The following is a 17,230-nucleotide window of genomic DNA, read 5'->3' as shown; positions in this document are numbered from 1 at the left end:
CTCTCTCTCTCTCTCTCTCTCTCTCTCTCTCTCTCTCTCTTTCCTCTTTCTCTCTCTCTCCCCTCTTTCCTCTTTCTCTCTCTCTCCCCTCTTTCCTCTTTCTCTCTCTGTTCATCTGTCTGTATTGCTGTTATGTCATGCGTGGTGTCATCCACACGGCCGGCGGTTGTACGGCGTTAGAAAACGTGACCATATCTGCTGCACTTGCCTAGCCAGTGTGACTCATGCACTTATTTCAGTCCAAAGACACCAGAATACACGCACACACACACAGGGTTGGAGACAACGCACAAACAGAGCCCAGCGTGGTCCCTCAGACACACTCTGCAGGGTGATCAGCCGATCCAAGCCCAGGCCCTGGCCAGGCCAGCTGTCTGTCTAAGCTGCAGTCTCAGGCAGACATAGAGCTCAGCTCAGCTCAGCTCAGCTCCCTCTGCTCTACTCCCCACTCCTCTCTCTGTCCCTCTCTACAGTGAGCAGTGCTCCAGGAAGGGTAGGCACTTTGACTCACGCACGCTCTCCCATGTAAAACCTGATCACGTGAGAAGCACCATTATTTGTTATTAGCAGCTGTGACTGGGTAGTCCATCCCTTCAGTGTACAAGAGATACAGTGAGTCCATGTGATCTGGTATATGTGGTGTATGTATATGACACCATTCTTCAGTATAGGTCACCTGCCTTTCCTGAGGGGGGTCATGCTTCTATATAGGTTTGGGTTTCCTGCATTTGTGACGTTGTCTCTGTGCACATCATCATATGGGATGCGAGTCATGCCCCCCTGTCCCTTTGCAGAACAGGGTCACATCCTCTAAATGGCTGTAATTTTTAATATGTCTCCATCCAGCCGGATATTATATGCAAATGAGACCAGTCGGCTCGATGAATTGGAAGGGGAAGTTGTTGTTCGGTCTGCTCTCTGTTTAACCTTTTCATCGCCCAAGGATGTGCCTCCTCTCCCTGTGTGTCTGTGGGGGCTGGATTTGCAATGCAGGGGATCGAATGGACCGGTGTTCAGTGTGTCTGTCTCTTTTCTTCTCCTGGAAGATGGGTGATGAGGGGAAGAATGCTCTCCCTCTCCCACCCTGTCACCCCAGGAAGTAATGTCTCACGGTGTGATTGTGTGTGTGGGAGGGTGTGGGAAGAGTTTCACTGCAGTGTTTCCAGTACCACATGCGTTCAAGTTTCCTCCTCTTGTACTGGTTCTTTTAAATAATCTTCACATAGAGAGACACTCGCTCGCTCGCACGCACGCACGCACACACACACACTGTCTCTGCTTTGCCAAATGGCCAAATTGGAAGTTTCTTTGACAGACGAGCAGCAGAGTAGATGCCAGGACTTGTTCTTTTTTTAATTTTTCATCCCTCGATGTCCTTTATTATTTTTATTTTGTATGTTTTTGATCCACGTTGGCACACTGCTGTTGGGCTGAGTCACAGGCGTGATGGCGCTATAGGACTCAAGCTTTTAATCCTAAAATGGACGCTAAGGAGACGGGAGGTCGGAGGAGAGCCTAACCGGGGGCTTGCGTTGGCGACGTTTGGCAGCGGTCGATCGATCGATCGAAGACGCCCGCTCTCCGGACCTCTCCCAGCGCTCCCCGCGGCTCTCTTATTTCCTCCGTTTGAGCGGAACACAGCTGTTGGCTCCGACTCGGCCGACTAATGGTGGAAATGTCGTGGGCGGACGGGTGGGCAGAGTCGTTATGGTGCCGTTTAGTCATTCCTTCCCCGAACTCCCTGGTGGTCCTGCCTTTCTTTTTCTTTTTCTTCCACTCTGCATGTGTTCATGTTCTTGTTCTTGTCCGCTACTTATGGCCAGTTTGATCTGGTCTCTCAGGTGTTCATGTCCAGCCTGTGCAAAGGCATGGCGTCACAGATGAAACATCGGAAGGGAGCTGGCTCAACACTCCCTCGTGGTTGTGAAGAGATTACCTGTTGCTAACCGCAGACGGCCTGTTTTGTCTGTGGTCCACCCAGGGGTGTGGTTGCCATGAACTGACGCCTCTAAAGGTGATGATACCTAGGGGAATTGTTTGAGCAATGTTGTCAGGCAATCATAAACGCAGCAAGTTTCCTCAATGATGATGATGTCCAGAAAAGAAATTGCTAAATATGAATGGTTTTTTTCCCTTGATTGCATTTGTGGCAGTAAGGGAACGCTGTTTTGGCTCCGTACATCATTAGCTAAAAGTAGTAAAGCATCAGACCTGTCGTATGCCTGCATTTCATATGTTGATGTCGACCTCCTCGTTTGATAGCTTCTAATTGCATGTAGTATATTTGTAGTTCTGCACCATTTGTCTCTGTCTCTTGTGGAGTCTAGACAGAGTAAACCATAGCCTTGAAAATCCAGACCCTGATAATCTAGAAAGATTAAGGGTACAATGTAATCGAACAATGTAATGGCCCAACTCGAGGGGCGGCACCAACACTAGACCAATGTTTACTCTGAATGATTCTGGACTTTGACGCAATTGGATAACACTACAATCAATGTTTACTGACCTCCAACGTTGCAGCGCTGTCGTCATCAGTTTAGCTTGCCTCTTGCCCGCCTATATCAGATACGCCGATTTGATTGTTTCCACGGGATGCAAGGGGTAAAAGTAACGTGTATCATTGCTCATTGCCATAATGTCTCGCAGAGACAATTCCATTGTGCTCTCGTGAGAACTCTGGATTTCCAGGGTAAGTAAACAAAACATTTACCTACTCGCTTCCATTGTCCTGCTAATACCTACCATTTTATTAACATCGCGCGCGCGCACACACACACACACACACACACACACACACACACACACACACACACACACACACACACACACACACACACACACACACACACACACACACACACACACACGTGTGCGCAAGCACATACACAGTTGCATGAGTTGCACACCTCATGTTTTGTTCCATTTCTCTCGACCACTTCCCGTCTCTATCTTCTCTACTGGAACGCAGACCAGATCCGATGTGTGTGATATGTGCAAATGACATGAATAATGTGCTCTCATTTGCACATATCACAACTAATTATCTTAATGAGTCCAACCCTGCCACCCACCTTTTTTTCTTGGAGTCACCCCAGAAAAGGCGGACTTGTACAAGAGCGAAGTTAATGGACGGCTTCAAACATCCCCATTACAGCCCATCACGTCGCCCCCATCTCCACACTCGCTCAGTCACTCTCTCGCTCGGGCTCTTAGTGCGGCTTCCATGCACACACAGCAGAGCTCTCTTAAACACTCTCTTACACAGGAACAATTAAGCTGTCTGCCTAAAGCTGGATGTGGAGTTTTTTTTTAATTCTATTTGAATTAACTTGTCTATCTTGTTTTTTTTTCCATTGTGTACGGACATCAACATGGGTTTGTTGTTAATGAGCGTACAAAGAGTCTGTCCATACATGTGATTATAAAGAACTAATATCTGGATTGGTGCAGTGCATTTTGGGCAGATTGTTTTTTTCCATGGATGGACCATCAGCATGTCAGTTGCTTGTGTGTCTTGCTGTTTTGTAACAGTTATAAAACCAAACTAAAGCATCTCTCCGCTCTTAATCCCAATCCCACTGAAGAACACTGATACAGTAGGGGCTAATAGAAAATCATTTATAATATAACCCAGAAGAACCATCTCTGCCACTAAAGGACTCCATTGGAACTCCAAAGAAGAACCTGTTTTTCCACCTGGAACTATTTCCTGGCAATCGATGGGTTTGCAGTGTGTGTTTGCTGTGAGCCTGAAGGGTTTGGAAAGGGCTTAAAGACGACAGGCTGAAGGATTTCTCTCCAAGTGTAGGGTTGGAACCTTTTTAAAGGATATTCTATGGGGAGCAAGATTTTCATCTCAAGAGTTTGTATTGCTGCCCCATTGCTAGCATTAATACTCTGTCGTTTGAAGTGTTATCCCCTCAAAGGTCTCCTTAGGCCTGTCTAAATCTGTAGATGCAAGCATTCACAGATTCATACCTTCTCTCATATTCACATACTCTATAGGCACACAGACATATACATGCACAATTTCTTTTGTTGGAACGTTTTCCATCCCAATTGTGTTGGTTCTGTTTATTTTGTAAGATTTTAACCTTTACATTTACTTGTCTTTGAACGTTAATGAGTTTCTTAATTAAGTTGCAAGTGCAAGTCTCTTCCAGTTCCAAAGAACAAGTAGGAATGGGCAGAACATGTTGTTTGTTGGATTGAATCCTCAGATGTGTCTGTGCACCTCTCGTCTGCAGGCTCAATGATTAGGCAATGATGAAGCTGTCACTCAGCGTTCCTCCCTATTAGCCTTCAGGGGACAGCAGGGTTAATGGCTCCTGACTCCGCGGAGTGGAATTTTCTCATCTGGCTATTTCAGAGCATCCGGCGTCCACCTCCATGTGCAGTGCTCTGTGTTGTTTAACGTTAACATGAAAAAGAGGAGTGGTGGGATGTTTATATTTTTATATATATAAAGTATCACAAGCAGCTCGATTCTGAGTTCTGAGACCCCTCTGTGTTAGTTTTACCCCTGGTGCCCACACACACCAGGCCCTGTGTGCCAATGCTCACTGTGCCCACACAGCCTCAGGGCACCAGGTGGGCAGCTAGACTAACCCCACTGGCACAGAGGCATCTGCAAATGAAAAGCAGGGTAGCTTTTTAAAAACCTCCAAAAAGTTTTGGGCACGTTTCTCTTCTGGGTTTGGGAAGAAGCCCAGGGCTATTGAGGGTTGGTAGAGAACCGAGCAGCGCATTTTAAAATGCCGTGGAGAAACACAAGGACTTTCTTTTTTCCTCTGACACATTACCTTAATTATTTTTACAGTTTCATAAAATGTCCAATGCTTTTTTGTCCAGTTGTTATGTCATTGTGATACTTGCGTGTGAAACTCGGCATAACATTATTTTGTTTGTTTGTTTATTTGTTTGTTTGTTTGTTTGTTTGTTTATTTGTTTGCAGGTTCCCTTCCCAGTCCTTCAGGGGGAGGCAGTAGAGTATCTCGGCCGCGCTGATGACGCCATCATAGCTATCTCCAACTACAGGCTGCACATCAAGTTCAAAGACTCCATTATCAATGTAAGAGACTGGCCACTGGTCAAAGACATGAGGGTCTCTGCTCTGTGACTTTTCTGACTTTGTCCAAAGAAGGGCAGCGTCACTTCAACAGAACTACACTTAGAATGCAAAAAGGACTGAGAACTACATCACTTCTAGAGAATCACACTTGGAAGGCCAAATTGAGGCAGAAGACAGCCCAATCATGGTCATAGACGGAGTTACTCGGTTCATAGGGGGCAGTGGGTTCGGTAGGCCTTATCCAGCCATGGAGGCCAAAACATGAGGGTTCATGTGTGTGTGTCTCCTGCATATCTCATCTACAGGGTTAAGTTTTCCCACATGGTCCGATGCACGTCAGCACAGACGCTCCCATGCCTCGTCATCACACCAGCACCCACCATACATGCCAGGTCAGCCCAGATAAGCCCTCTCAGGAGCGCACTGTGTGCCCGATCCTATAGTCCCTCTCCCAGACACTAGAGCCCTTCATGCCTACTTGGACGTGAGTCAGCTGTGCTGAAGTGTTCTCCTCTGCACTCAAAGCTGGTGCCTGTGAAGCACTAAAAAGGCCTGAGTGACATTAGGGGAACTAAGGAGATGTGTACCCAAGCCATCGTCACAATCTCCAACACACACACACACACACACACACACACACACAAACAAACAGGGCATTCATTCAAACAGGACTGGCTGCTCTGGGGATGGGGGGGGGGGAATTGCATCTTAACTGAATTACTTTCTCCCAGCATCTTAAATTGTATTTCATACTGCAGTTACAGTGACGCAGATAGGAAATCTACAATACTGAGCCAGCCGCACTCTTAATGGTGCTAGTCGTAGAGAGCAGTTGGGCTAAATATATCGCTGTGACGCCACTGCTGACAGCTGTGCTGCAGTGTGAGGCTGACCAGGCTTGTCCAGTCAGCGTGGCCGCAGCAGCGGTCCGAGTGTGGCATCAGCGGAGATGCCAGGGGAGCGTATGTGTCCCCTGCTGGGCGCTGCCATCCCCCAGGGCCTCACGTGTCCCTCGGCCACCTCATGGCGCCATCCTGCCCTGGACTGACCTCGCCAGCCTGGCCTTACCCAGCCTTTCCTCACCTCACCGCCACAGCGGGCTCACTCAGATGAAATGGAAAGCCCTGTGTGTGTGTGTGTGTCTGTGTGTCGGTGTGGTGTGGTGTGGTGTGCGTTGTCCATTGCCTGTTCCTTGCTTCCTTCCTAAAGCTCTCTTCACATGGTGTAGGCCTCTACTCCCCTTCTCTCCTCCTCTCCATTCCTCCACAGCCTCTCTGTGATCTTTCTCTCCCTCTGGCGTTCTTCTCTTCTGTTGTGTTGTGTTCTGTTGTGCTCCTGTTTTACATTCACTGGGCTGCACTCCTCACTCTGCTTAACATGTTCATTTCTGTTCACATGTTACTGCTTTTCTTTTTACTTCTGCTCAGCCGGCACAGTTTTACTTTTCTTTCCTTTTTATCCTCCACTCTGTTCTGTTTTTTTTTCTGTTCTCCACTGAGTCATCTCTCCATTTCCTCTTCCTCTCTCCCCTCTTTGTCCCTCTCTCTCTCTCTCCCTCTCTCTCTCTTTCTCTCTCTCTCCCTCTCTCTCTCTCTCTCTCTCTCTCTGTGTCCCTGGTGTCTCTGTGTTGTAGACATACCCAGGTGTGGACAATGAGATTTCTGTGAGTACTCTACACCCCCCCCCCCACCCTTCACTCCCCTCATATTCACCCCCACCCCCTCTCCTTTCCAAACGCTCTCTGATTAAAGGGCACCCTCTCTTCCTCTGTGTAAAATTATAATGTATCCCCTTTCAGCGCCCGCTTGTCTCAGCCTCTGCTAAAAGAGATTTGTAGCTACTTTCCAATCAAAGCTCAGCCTCCCTGGAAGTTGCGTTTGTGCTGTTTTTTGGGAATTTGGTATAATCTTTTTGAGTTTTGTGTAGGTGGATAATGTATGCAATGCTACCTGTTTCATCACACTTATAACAGTAGTTGGTTTGTGTGTAAGTCTCACTGTCAGCCACTCTGGCACTATGTTCCTGTAATTATATGTTCCTGCCAGTTATGAGGTAGGAGGTGTGTTGCATTAGACTCTTAACCCTTTGCAGTGACTTGGTAAAACTGACACTGTTATGGTTATGATCTGTGTTGGTCCTTATAAAGCAGCGGAGTTCTGTTGGAGTGATGTTGTTGTTGTTGTTGTTGCTGCTGCTGCTGTTGTTTGTATGTTTGTTTATATGCTCATATGATTGAATGTGTAAATGTGTTTCCTCAGGTGCCTCTGCGGCTGATTGAGAATGTGGAGAGCAGAGATATGTTCCAGCTGCACATCATCTGCAAGGACTCCAAAGTTGTCAGGTAGCTGCCACACACACACATACACACACACACACACAAACACACACAAACACACACACAAATTGCTCACTCATGCAGCTACATGATCTCATTCTGTCTGTTTCTCTTTCTCCCCATTAAACTCTCACTCAAGGACTCACCCACACACACACACACACACACACACACACACACACACACACACACACACACACACACACACACATATACACATACTTACATACACTCACTCACCCACACACTCACCCACACATACTCACCCACACATACTCACCCACACATACTCACCCACACATACTCACCCACACACTCACCCACACATACTCACCCACACATACTCACCCACACACTCACCCACACACTCACCCACACACTCACCCACACACTCACCCACACACTCACCCACACACTCACCCACACACTCACCCACACACTCACCCACACACTCACTCACCCACCCACACACTCACCCACACACTCACCCACACACTCACACACACACTCACCCACACACTCACCCACACACTCACCCACACACTCACCCACACACTCACCCACACACTCACCCACACACTCACCCACACACTCACCCACACACTCACCCACTCACACACACACATACTCACTCACACACACACATACTCACTCACACACACACATACTCACTCTCACACACATACTCACTCACTCACACATACTCACCCACACACTCACCCACACACTCACCCACACACTCACCCACACACTCACCCACACACTCACCCACTCACACACACACATACTCACTCACACACACACATACTCACTCACACACACACATACTCACTCACACAAACATACTCACTCACTCACACATACTCACTCACACACACATACTCACTCACACACACATACTCACTCACACACACATACTCACTCACACACACATACTCACTCACACACACATACTCACTCACACACACATACTCACTCACACACACATACTCACTCACTCACACATACTCACTCACACACACATACTCACTCACACACACATACTCACTCACACACACATACTCACTCACACACACATACTCATTCACTCACACATACTCACTCACTCATTCATTTACTCATACTCATTCTCACATACGCAATTTCTCTTCCTTCGCATCCTGCTCTATGCATTCATCGCTGATACTCTCCATGTTAATTGCTTCCACCGCCACACCCCCACAGTAACGTCCAGTCTCCTGTTTAATGAGTGTCGATAAACGCTCCCACCAGGCGCTATTCTCACGTTCTCCGTAAAAGCGATTTATCCGGCCCACACCACGCTCGGTTTTTATGATGGCCGCCTGCCTTTGATACGCTGAGAGTGCGCTCTCTGCCGCGGCACAGCGTAGCTCGCCAGTAGCACTCGAGCTTCACAACAGCCCATGACAACACTCCTGAACGCCTGCCATCTTTCCACTCTCGGCAGAAAGGCCCCATTGTTGTTGGTCTCCACCAAAGAGCATGTGTTTGGGGGGAAAAGACGACGTCAGGCCCGCTGGCTAAAGATGATTGGTTGGGCGGGCGGGTGAGGCCGAGCGGACGTTTCCCACCCCCACACACACAGAAGCCGATTCACTTTAGGCTTTTGGAGAGTCTGGCAGCAGCGGCTCGTTTTTCTTGTTATTGTAGCAAATGAAGTGTGTGGGAGAAAATGATTATGTGCTCTCAGAATCGTCAGTAATGTAGATCATGTGTGTGTGTGTGAGTGTGTGTGTGTGAGAGAGAGAAAGAGAGGTAGATGGAGTGAGTGGAAAGTCTGATTGATAAGGTGTTTACTTTGTCGTTCACTGGTTAGCATTTGAAAGGCTGCTGTTTGACAGACACCATTACCTCAGTCAGTCAATCAGTCAGTCGTGTTGGCTGACTCTCTCTCTCTCTCTGCTTGCAACTGCCTCTGACTAGAAGAGAATGATTTATTCATGTTGTTATTTCTGTCACCCCTCTTCAAAATGCATCATTTTATTGACCCTCCCTGCGTCCCCCCAGGTGCCACTTCTCTACGTTTAAGCAGTGCCAGGAGTGGCTAAAGCGGCTGAACCGTGCCATAGCTCACCCGTCACGGCTGGAGGACCTGTTCGCCCTGGCCTACCACGCCTGGTGCCTCGGGGGCAGCGCCGATGACGAGGACCAGCACCTGCACCTGTGTCGCCCAGGTGAGACGCACCACGTACACACAAACCAATGACTGTGGACAACACAGACAGCATGGGGTGGGTGGGGTACTACTGCTCTGAAGACATGAAGCCACTTTCGACTAAGTTTACGCTGTCCTTCGTTGTATACAGTCATTTCCCAGAATGCATTCAGTAGCACCTCCACCCTAGTCTCTAGCTCATCTGTAGTCCACATTTTACGCCTCTGCCGACTCTTCAGCTTGCCTTTTTGTCTTATTCAAGTTCAGACGTGGTTCATGAGACCTGTGGCGCTCCACTCACTCTCTGTGTGTCTTTCCCATCAGGAGACCATGTTCTTCAGAGACTGGACGTGGAGGTGAAGAGAATGGGCTACGACATGCAGAACGCCTGGCGAATATCTGACCTCAACAGCAACTACAAGTACGTCGTGCTCCGTGGTCAGGACTGTTTAAATGCACTGTGTGCGCTACACCCTCGTCTTGTCCTGCCCTCTCTTCTCGACCTGGACTCCACTGGACATGTGGAGACAACTTTTTGGGAAATAAGCTTATTTGTCGCATACCTCAGTTAGATCAGAGGACACATAGACTACTCTTCTCTTACCTGTGTGTGCAAAAACCCAGTCTCACACGTTAGCCTAGCTTAGCATAATTCACTGGAAGTGGGTAAGACCAAGTAGCCCATAGCTCCCTTTTAGCTATAGGGTAACTGGTTGGCGTTGGCATTGTTGCTTATTGTACTGGACTAGTGAAGAGAACAAGTCAAAGGTGGTGAATGCAAAGGAGGAGTTGTGTTATTGGTGGCAGTGGCGGCTTTTAAGTCTCTAATTGAATGTGTTTTCAGTGGCACTGAAGGCGCTACACACTCCCACGCAAGCACAAGCAAAGGTGTATACTAATGACTCATATGAATGAATAGACGCATTGATCTCGCTACTATGACACATACACCGCTAATTACAGACAGACACATGCTGGAACACACACACACACAGACAGACACACACACACACACACACACACACACACACACACAGACAGACATTGGAACTTAAACACTGAGACACGCATACATACACACACCGGGGTGTACTCTCAACCCATCAGCAGGGGGTGCGTCCCCGGAGAGGAAGGGTCCCTGCGGGGGACAAGTGAGTGAGGCAGGCCTGGAGAAACGGCCTAATTAAACCAGCTGGGGCTCCCGCTCATATGGCTGAGTCACAACACCCCGCACACACACACACACACACACAGGCCACCACACCTCACGCCAAGAGAACCCCGCAAACACACAGACCACAATACCCCACACCAAGACCGCCTGCAAACACACATGCTGACTATAACACCTCACATTGAGAGCACCGCACACACACACACTCTCTCTCTCTCACACACACACTCTCTCTATCTCTCACACACACACACTCTCTCTATCTCTCACACACACACATACACACTGGCTAAAACGGCTCACACCAAGAACATTTGCACACACACACACACTTACACCAGCCAGATACTCCCAGCTCTGACATAACAAACTTAAGGCGGTCAGTGACTCTGATAGAGTGTTGGGAGAGAAACAAGGGATCAGTCTGCCATGGGACTAATCTGGAGCCCTGCGGTGTCAGGTGTCATTATGCTCAGGTGACAGAAGAGAGGTAGAGAGTAGAGGGAGCAGAAGGCAAATCAATGACTCAGCCAGAGAGTTAATCAGAGGCGGCACACGAGCATTTAAATGTGGGTGGGTAGCTAAAGCTATAGATTGTGTGATAATGTATTTAAAATGCATGTGGGCTATTGAAGTGTAATCCTGATATATTTAGCACAGGTGCCATATCAATGGAAACACTTCAGATGTTTCCAGAAGATGACTCATAGGACACTGTGACACCTATATATGGTTGACTTTATTATTCTTGTATGATGTGGAACCTGTTCTTTCCTCGGTATGATTAAGTTGTCCTCCTCTCTTCTCCTTTTCTCTCCTCCTCTCCCCTCCCCTCTCTCCTCCCCTCGCCCCTCATCTCCTCTCCTCTCCTCCTCTCCCCTCTCGTCCTCCCCTCCTCCTGTCCTCCTCTCCTCTCCTCCTCTCCCCTCTCGTCCTCCCCTCCTCCTCTCCTCCTCTCCCCTCTCGTCCTCCCCTCCTCTCCTCCTCTCCCCTCTCCTCCCCTCTCCCAGGCTGTGCTCCAGCTATCCTCAGAAGCTGCTGGTTCCCGTGTGGATCACAGATAAGGAGCTGGAGAGTGTGGCTTCCTTCCGCTCCTGGAAGAGGATCCCTGTTGTGGTGTACAGGTACTGCATTGCACACACACACACACATTCCTATATACTTGGTCGTTGAATATGTCAACGCTAGGGTTTTAAGCACACGTCATTACACCTGGTCATGTACACTACTGTGCTGTTTTTAAGTGCTCCTCATGCTGATCATAGAAGAGCCCAAAATGCCATTTCTTTTAATTTGGAAACAATGTTGAATGTGTGGAAATATATACCTATATTTCTTGTTGACTCACTAATGCAGCAGATGGCCAATGACTGCATTGGGACAAAAATGGCTGAAACCCTTAGCACTATAGTCTACCTGGTCAGGCTCTGCTCTAGTACAGCACATGTTTACATCAGTAAACCACAACTCGCCCTCCCTCCCTCCCTCCCACTCCAGACACCAGAGGAATGGGGCAGTGATCGCCCGCTGCAGCCAGCCCGAGATCAGCTGGTGGGGCTGGAGGAACACGGACGACGAGTACCTGGTCACCTCCATCGCCAAGGCCTGCATGCTGGACCGCGGCAACCGGGGACTCGGGGCCCTCAGCAGCAGCAGCAGCAGCAAGGCCAGGGGAGACGGCCCCGACAGCTCTGATAGTGACTTCGGTGAGCTAGCTACAGTACAGTACCATAAGATTAGTTCACATGAGACTACTTCAAAAAAGCCCTCAGCTCCTGCTTTTTTCATCCATCACTACTGTGTAGCTTAGATACTGTCGATCCATAAAAATGTGTTTAGGATGACGTAACAACATAGAGACAATAGAAATGAAAAATAACTAATACACTCTTGGTCAGTCCAAAAGATGCCATGTAAATCATGACTTATCATTTTGCATAGTGTGAAATGGCCCAATAGTAAGAACAACCCAGAGAAGCAGAGCGTTAGTGCATTCCTTCTGTCACCTCTCTCTCTCCATCTCTCTCCATCTCTCTCTCTCTCTCTCTCTCTCTCTCTCTTTTCAACACCACAGCCCAGCTGGTCCAATTCAGTCTGTCATCCCCGGATGGAGACGAGACACCAATTAAAATAATTTTGTACCTGTATGACAATAGCCACCACAATCAGATATTATGCTACATTGAGCCGTTTTTGGGGGAAATGCCATCTTTAATTAGTTTCTTGTTAAGATTCACACACACACACACACACACACACACACACACACGCACATATATCACCCTCATACGCATCAGTGGAGCCACAGATAAAGGATCTCCCATTTGGACCGGATGCATGAGGGTCGGGTGGCAGTGGCTCTTTTGTTCGCCACCTTGTTTGCATGTTGGTGGCCAAGAATGTGAGGCTATGGTTGGGAGGAAGTCTTTCTCTCTCTCTGTCTCTCTTTCTCTCTTTCTGTCTCTCTCGTTCACAAGGATTAAAGTTATCCGTCGTGCGGCGGATTTCCGTCAATTTGATTCTAGAAATGCCATATTTGAGATCGATGCAGATCCGATGAGAAAAAAAATAGGAGGGGGGGGGGGGGGGGGTCCGATGAATTAATGTGTGTGATGTTAAATCTTTAAAGACCTAATAGTGTTCTTGAGAACTTTCTGTGTCTCAATCAGTGACCGCTAAAGAAGATACGTCAGCCATGAGTTTCGCTTTGTTTATTGCTAGGCCTACACGATTGTCTCATTGGCCTGGGGCGTTTGCTTAAAAAAAAAACGTCTGGAGGACTAACGGTCTACAAGTTGGAATATAGTGACACAATCGATACAGCTGATGAGGTTGGCCAATCCGTTTAACTTTTTTGGATATGGTGGCCAAGCCTACATTGTGAGGTCTATGTGCGAATTCGGAGATACGCGTATGCTGTGTTCTTTCCGTGCATCAATACAATTTCTTAGCCTACTATCGCGAACTCTTGTCAGGGGAGGTCATTCATTTTGGGTGTCACCTATGACTTGAACAGATAGCCTGATGCCACCCGATGTAGCCTATTAGTGTTACAGTTTTTAATCAATGCAACTAATGGCGGCCTTACATTGTACAATTTTGGTCTGTTATCACAGTTGGCGACTAAATTTCCAAAGTCGGACAGAAATCATGGGAGTTGTGCTGGAATCGCGGCGCGCTCCCGTCAACTAGATCGTTAAGTGTAAGGTGCCAATCTTAGCGGTTTTAAGTCAGTCGGAGTCAGTCCTTTTCTAGTTTTGCCGTTACGACGATATTATCGCAAGTCTTTCTAGCCGTGGCTCATGCAAATAGTGACGTGAACTATAAAAAACAATAGTGACCTCTCTCCAACACCAAACAGGAAGGGGCAAAGTAGGCGACAGCAGTAGTCTATATGATTATTTGTTATTCTTATAATATTTGTAATTTAGTCGGCTCTTCCATGTGACAGAACAACTCTATATCGGTTAGGGATGTCACGCATGAAACAATGCTGCAGAAACACGAAAATACGACTTTGAGTTCAGTAGGCTATTATTTCAGTTCCTGTTTATCTATTGCACGATGGGTAATCATTTAAAGGAATCTAGTTGCAGTCTGATTGCAACATCATAGTCAGTGACTTAAAACTCTACTACTTGTCTTTAGATGTGAGAGGGTCTGAGACTGTAGTCTTTCCAAAGTCCTTTTCCAAATATTTGCAAATCTTTCCAAAGTCTGTCAGTGTAAGGAGGGCTTAACATGTGTAAAGACGCAATATAAACCGTAGCCTATGCAATTTATTATCCCGTCTGTTATGACATGTCCAACAATGTGTTTCACAATTTGCGACGGACGGTTTTGACTGAGCGTGTTAGCATAAAAAAAATAATCTGTCATCATCATCGCGAACTGTTGAGTAAGGGGGTCAGTCGTGTTTGTGACGCACAGATAGCCAACTTTAAAGTTCTCAAGAAACTTGAGGTTGGTATGAAGGAGTGTATTGTGGATGTGAGCAAACATTGTGCACATTGTGCAACTTAACCACATAACCGGTTCCATGTGTTCGAATTGGATGACTAAAGTTCTCAAGAAACTTGAGGTTGGTTTGAAGGAGTGTATTGTGTGTGTGAGCAACCTACATGTTACTTATCTGCCTGAATCTCAATATTCTGATCACAACAACTCTGGGCAAGTCAGCACCAGTGCTGCATTCATTGTTTTGCACTTTTATAATCACATCACCAAAAGTAGGTTATTGGTTTTACCAAAAGTATTTGGCAGTATTTTTAAACTACAAACCTATGAAGTATTTTGATACAAAATATGATGTTTTTTTTCCCAACTAAATAAAATAAAAATGACTACATACTATTTAGTATTTTAAATACATGTATCAGACATACTGCCTATCCCTGGCTGTTGGCTGCAGCAACTCAAGCTAGGTAGTACTGATTGTTTTGTGTTTGTTTTGTGTTTATGTTATGTTTTGATCCAATTTGACAGCTTTGCTATGTTGCCCACCCAAAATTTCTACCAGCCCACCCAAATATAGTAGCCTAGCCTAGGTTAGAACCAGCCCTGCCCTGCATGGAGACATATTTTACGATAATAATGGAGAAAATGTTAGCAAAACTTTAGGTTTTTGTTAACGGAATCTCCTGACCCTCATTCATCTATTTGCGCAACAGCCCACATTCTGCCTTCAATCCAGCGAGACAAGTGAAATAAATGTTGTTGTTTTTTTAAAGCTGTCATCGCCATAGGCACGATATTTAGGCTACCTCTGTTAAGCCTACACAAAGTTGCGAATTAAGGAGTGTTTCCTGATCGGGGAAACCTTTCGGTCCGCAGTTCAATTGTGCCGCAGGCCAATAAAGGCAAGCGTGTTTGCCACTTACATTTCTGACGTTTGACACTTCAAACTGCTGCAAGTGCATCAAGAAAGGTCCCGCCTTAGACCATGTTAACGGCCAATCATAGACTAGGATTTGGGGTGGCACCTGGGGTGGCCAATCGAATCTCAAGGGTGGCCTGTGCCACCCGGAGCCACCCCTCTGGCTCCGCCCCCATATCGCAACCTCTTGTCAACCTTATACGACCTGTTGCTGAAGACAAAAGCGCCCTCTCCAGATTACCGTTATCAAATGTGCAGACCTCCTGCATGAGCACACACAGTATTGCTGCTCATTGGAAAACTTAGTTGTCTGTAAAACTCAAAACTACCATGTTTTCATTAAAGGTGCCATGTGTAAGAATTGAGGTAAAAATATCCAAAAAATGAGATACACGCATCAAAAGAATGAGAAGAAATAAGGGCGATGATGTCATTAAAAAATGACAAGGTATAGTGCTGCAGAGATATCAACCTGAATTAGCATGCTAAATTACTAGCCACAGCCCGACAGGTGTCATAATACCAGTTTCGGCCATGGGAGGCGGTATACGGGCAACATAACCGCCAGCCAAACTGCAATACACGTTTCTTGGTTGTTACTCTAGGGTAGATCAACTCATTTTCGGAGGTATACTGCCCCCATCTTTTATGGAATGTGGAGTAAGAATTGATTTTTTGGCGGACATTACACATGGCACCTTTTTATGCGGATGAGGCAACAATATCTCGAATGTTCTGATTTCTTTACTTTGATGAGGAAATGGGAAGTCTTGCAAACTTGATTTTGTAGATTTTACTTGGTGTTGAATTGCATATTAATAAGAAAAAAATTCTCCCCTTTAAACACTTTTGGCCTGAAGTAATTAAATAAGAGTGTAAGGTAAAGCCTTTCTACAATATTGCTGCAGTAGAAAAGAACAGCAATGGCTAGTCAGCAATGGTCAGGGATGGTACTGAAATATCGTTTTGTTCATCAGGAAAACTCAATCTCAATGGCCGCTAAAACGAGGCTACAGGGTACACAAATCATAGGATTGTTATGTTCTATGCATTTACCTGTTGGTGGCATTATATAGTAAGTGTACCCTGTAGCCTCGTTTTGGTTTAAACAATGGCCGCTTTGTGAATAAGGCGAATACTCCCTTTACTTTGCTGTTTGCATCTTTTTGTACATTAAAAACCAATAGGTCGCGACCACAAAAGGGGTGCTATCTCTATAGGTAGATATGAACAACGTATGACTTATGGCCTGAAAAAAGTTCAGTCAAATATTTTATTTTCACTTTAATCCCTGCGTTCAATCCTCTCTTTCTCTCCCTCTCACACACATCCCCCCACACACACCCCCCCTTTCCCACACACACACACACACACTTCCACTCACTCACTATTCTTCTGTCTTCTCCCTCTGTCTTGAATAGAAATGAGGCTGGTGGTCTTGGCAACAGACAGGCTTCCAGAAATTTCCATGCAACCCGAATAGTGAGCTCAGACAGGAAGTTGGCTGGCGCTAATAGGCGCAGAGCTTCACTGGAAGCCCGGTTTAGAGGCACATACAAACAGCGTTTCAGTTTGGGACCCCAAACCCACACACA

The 17,230-nt window shown here is 46.7% G+C and overlaps 1 protein-coding gene across 5 annotated transcripts in view; it reads left to right on the top strand.

Annotated features, from left to right (window-relative positions):
- Window positions 1-17,230, top strand: part of mtmr4 (myotubularin related protein 4) — a 61,119-nt gene that overhangs the window by 34,125 nt on the left and 9,764 nt on the right. For all 5 annotated transcript variants that reach the window (XM_076275104.1, XM_076275105.1, XM_076275101.1 and 2 more), the window contains exons 4-9: window positions 4,958-5,074; window positions 7,333-7,415; window positions 9,438-9,604; window positions 9,910-10,006; window positions 11,770-11,883; window positions 12,257-12,465. In XM_076275104.1, coding sequence (XP_076131219.1) covers window positions 4,958-5,074; window positions 7,333-7,415; window positions 9,438-9,604; window positions 9,910-10,006; window positions 11,770-11,883; window positions 12,257-12,465 — 787 coding nt within the window. The remainder of the gene's footprint in view (window positions 1-4,957; window positions 5,075-7,332; window positions 7,416-9,437; window positions 9,605-9,909; window positions 10,007-11,769; window positions 11,884-12,256; window positions 12,466-17,230) is intronic.

This window comes from Alosa pseudoharengus, unplaced genomic scaffold (assembly GCF_046254945.1).
Source record: "Alosa pseudoharengus isolate Yale_2024_CS ecotype anadromous, Long Island Sound unplaced genomic scaffold, YU_APseudo_1.1 YU_APseudo_1.1_scf_8, whole genome shotgun sequence".
In the NCBI taxonomy this organism is placed as follows: domain Eukaryota; kingdom Metazoa; phylum Chordata; class Actinopteri; order Clupeiformes; family Clupeidae; genus Alosa; species Alosa pseudoharengus.
The sequence above is the reverse complement of the archived record's forward strand: the minus strand, read 5'-3'. Positions and strand labels throughout refer to the sequence as shown.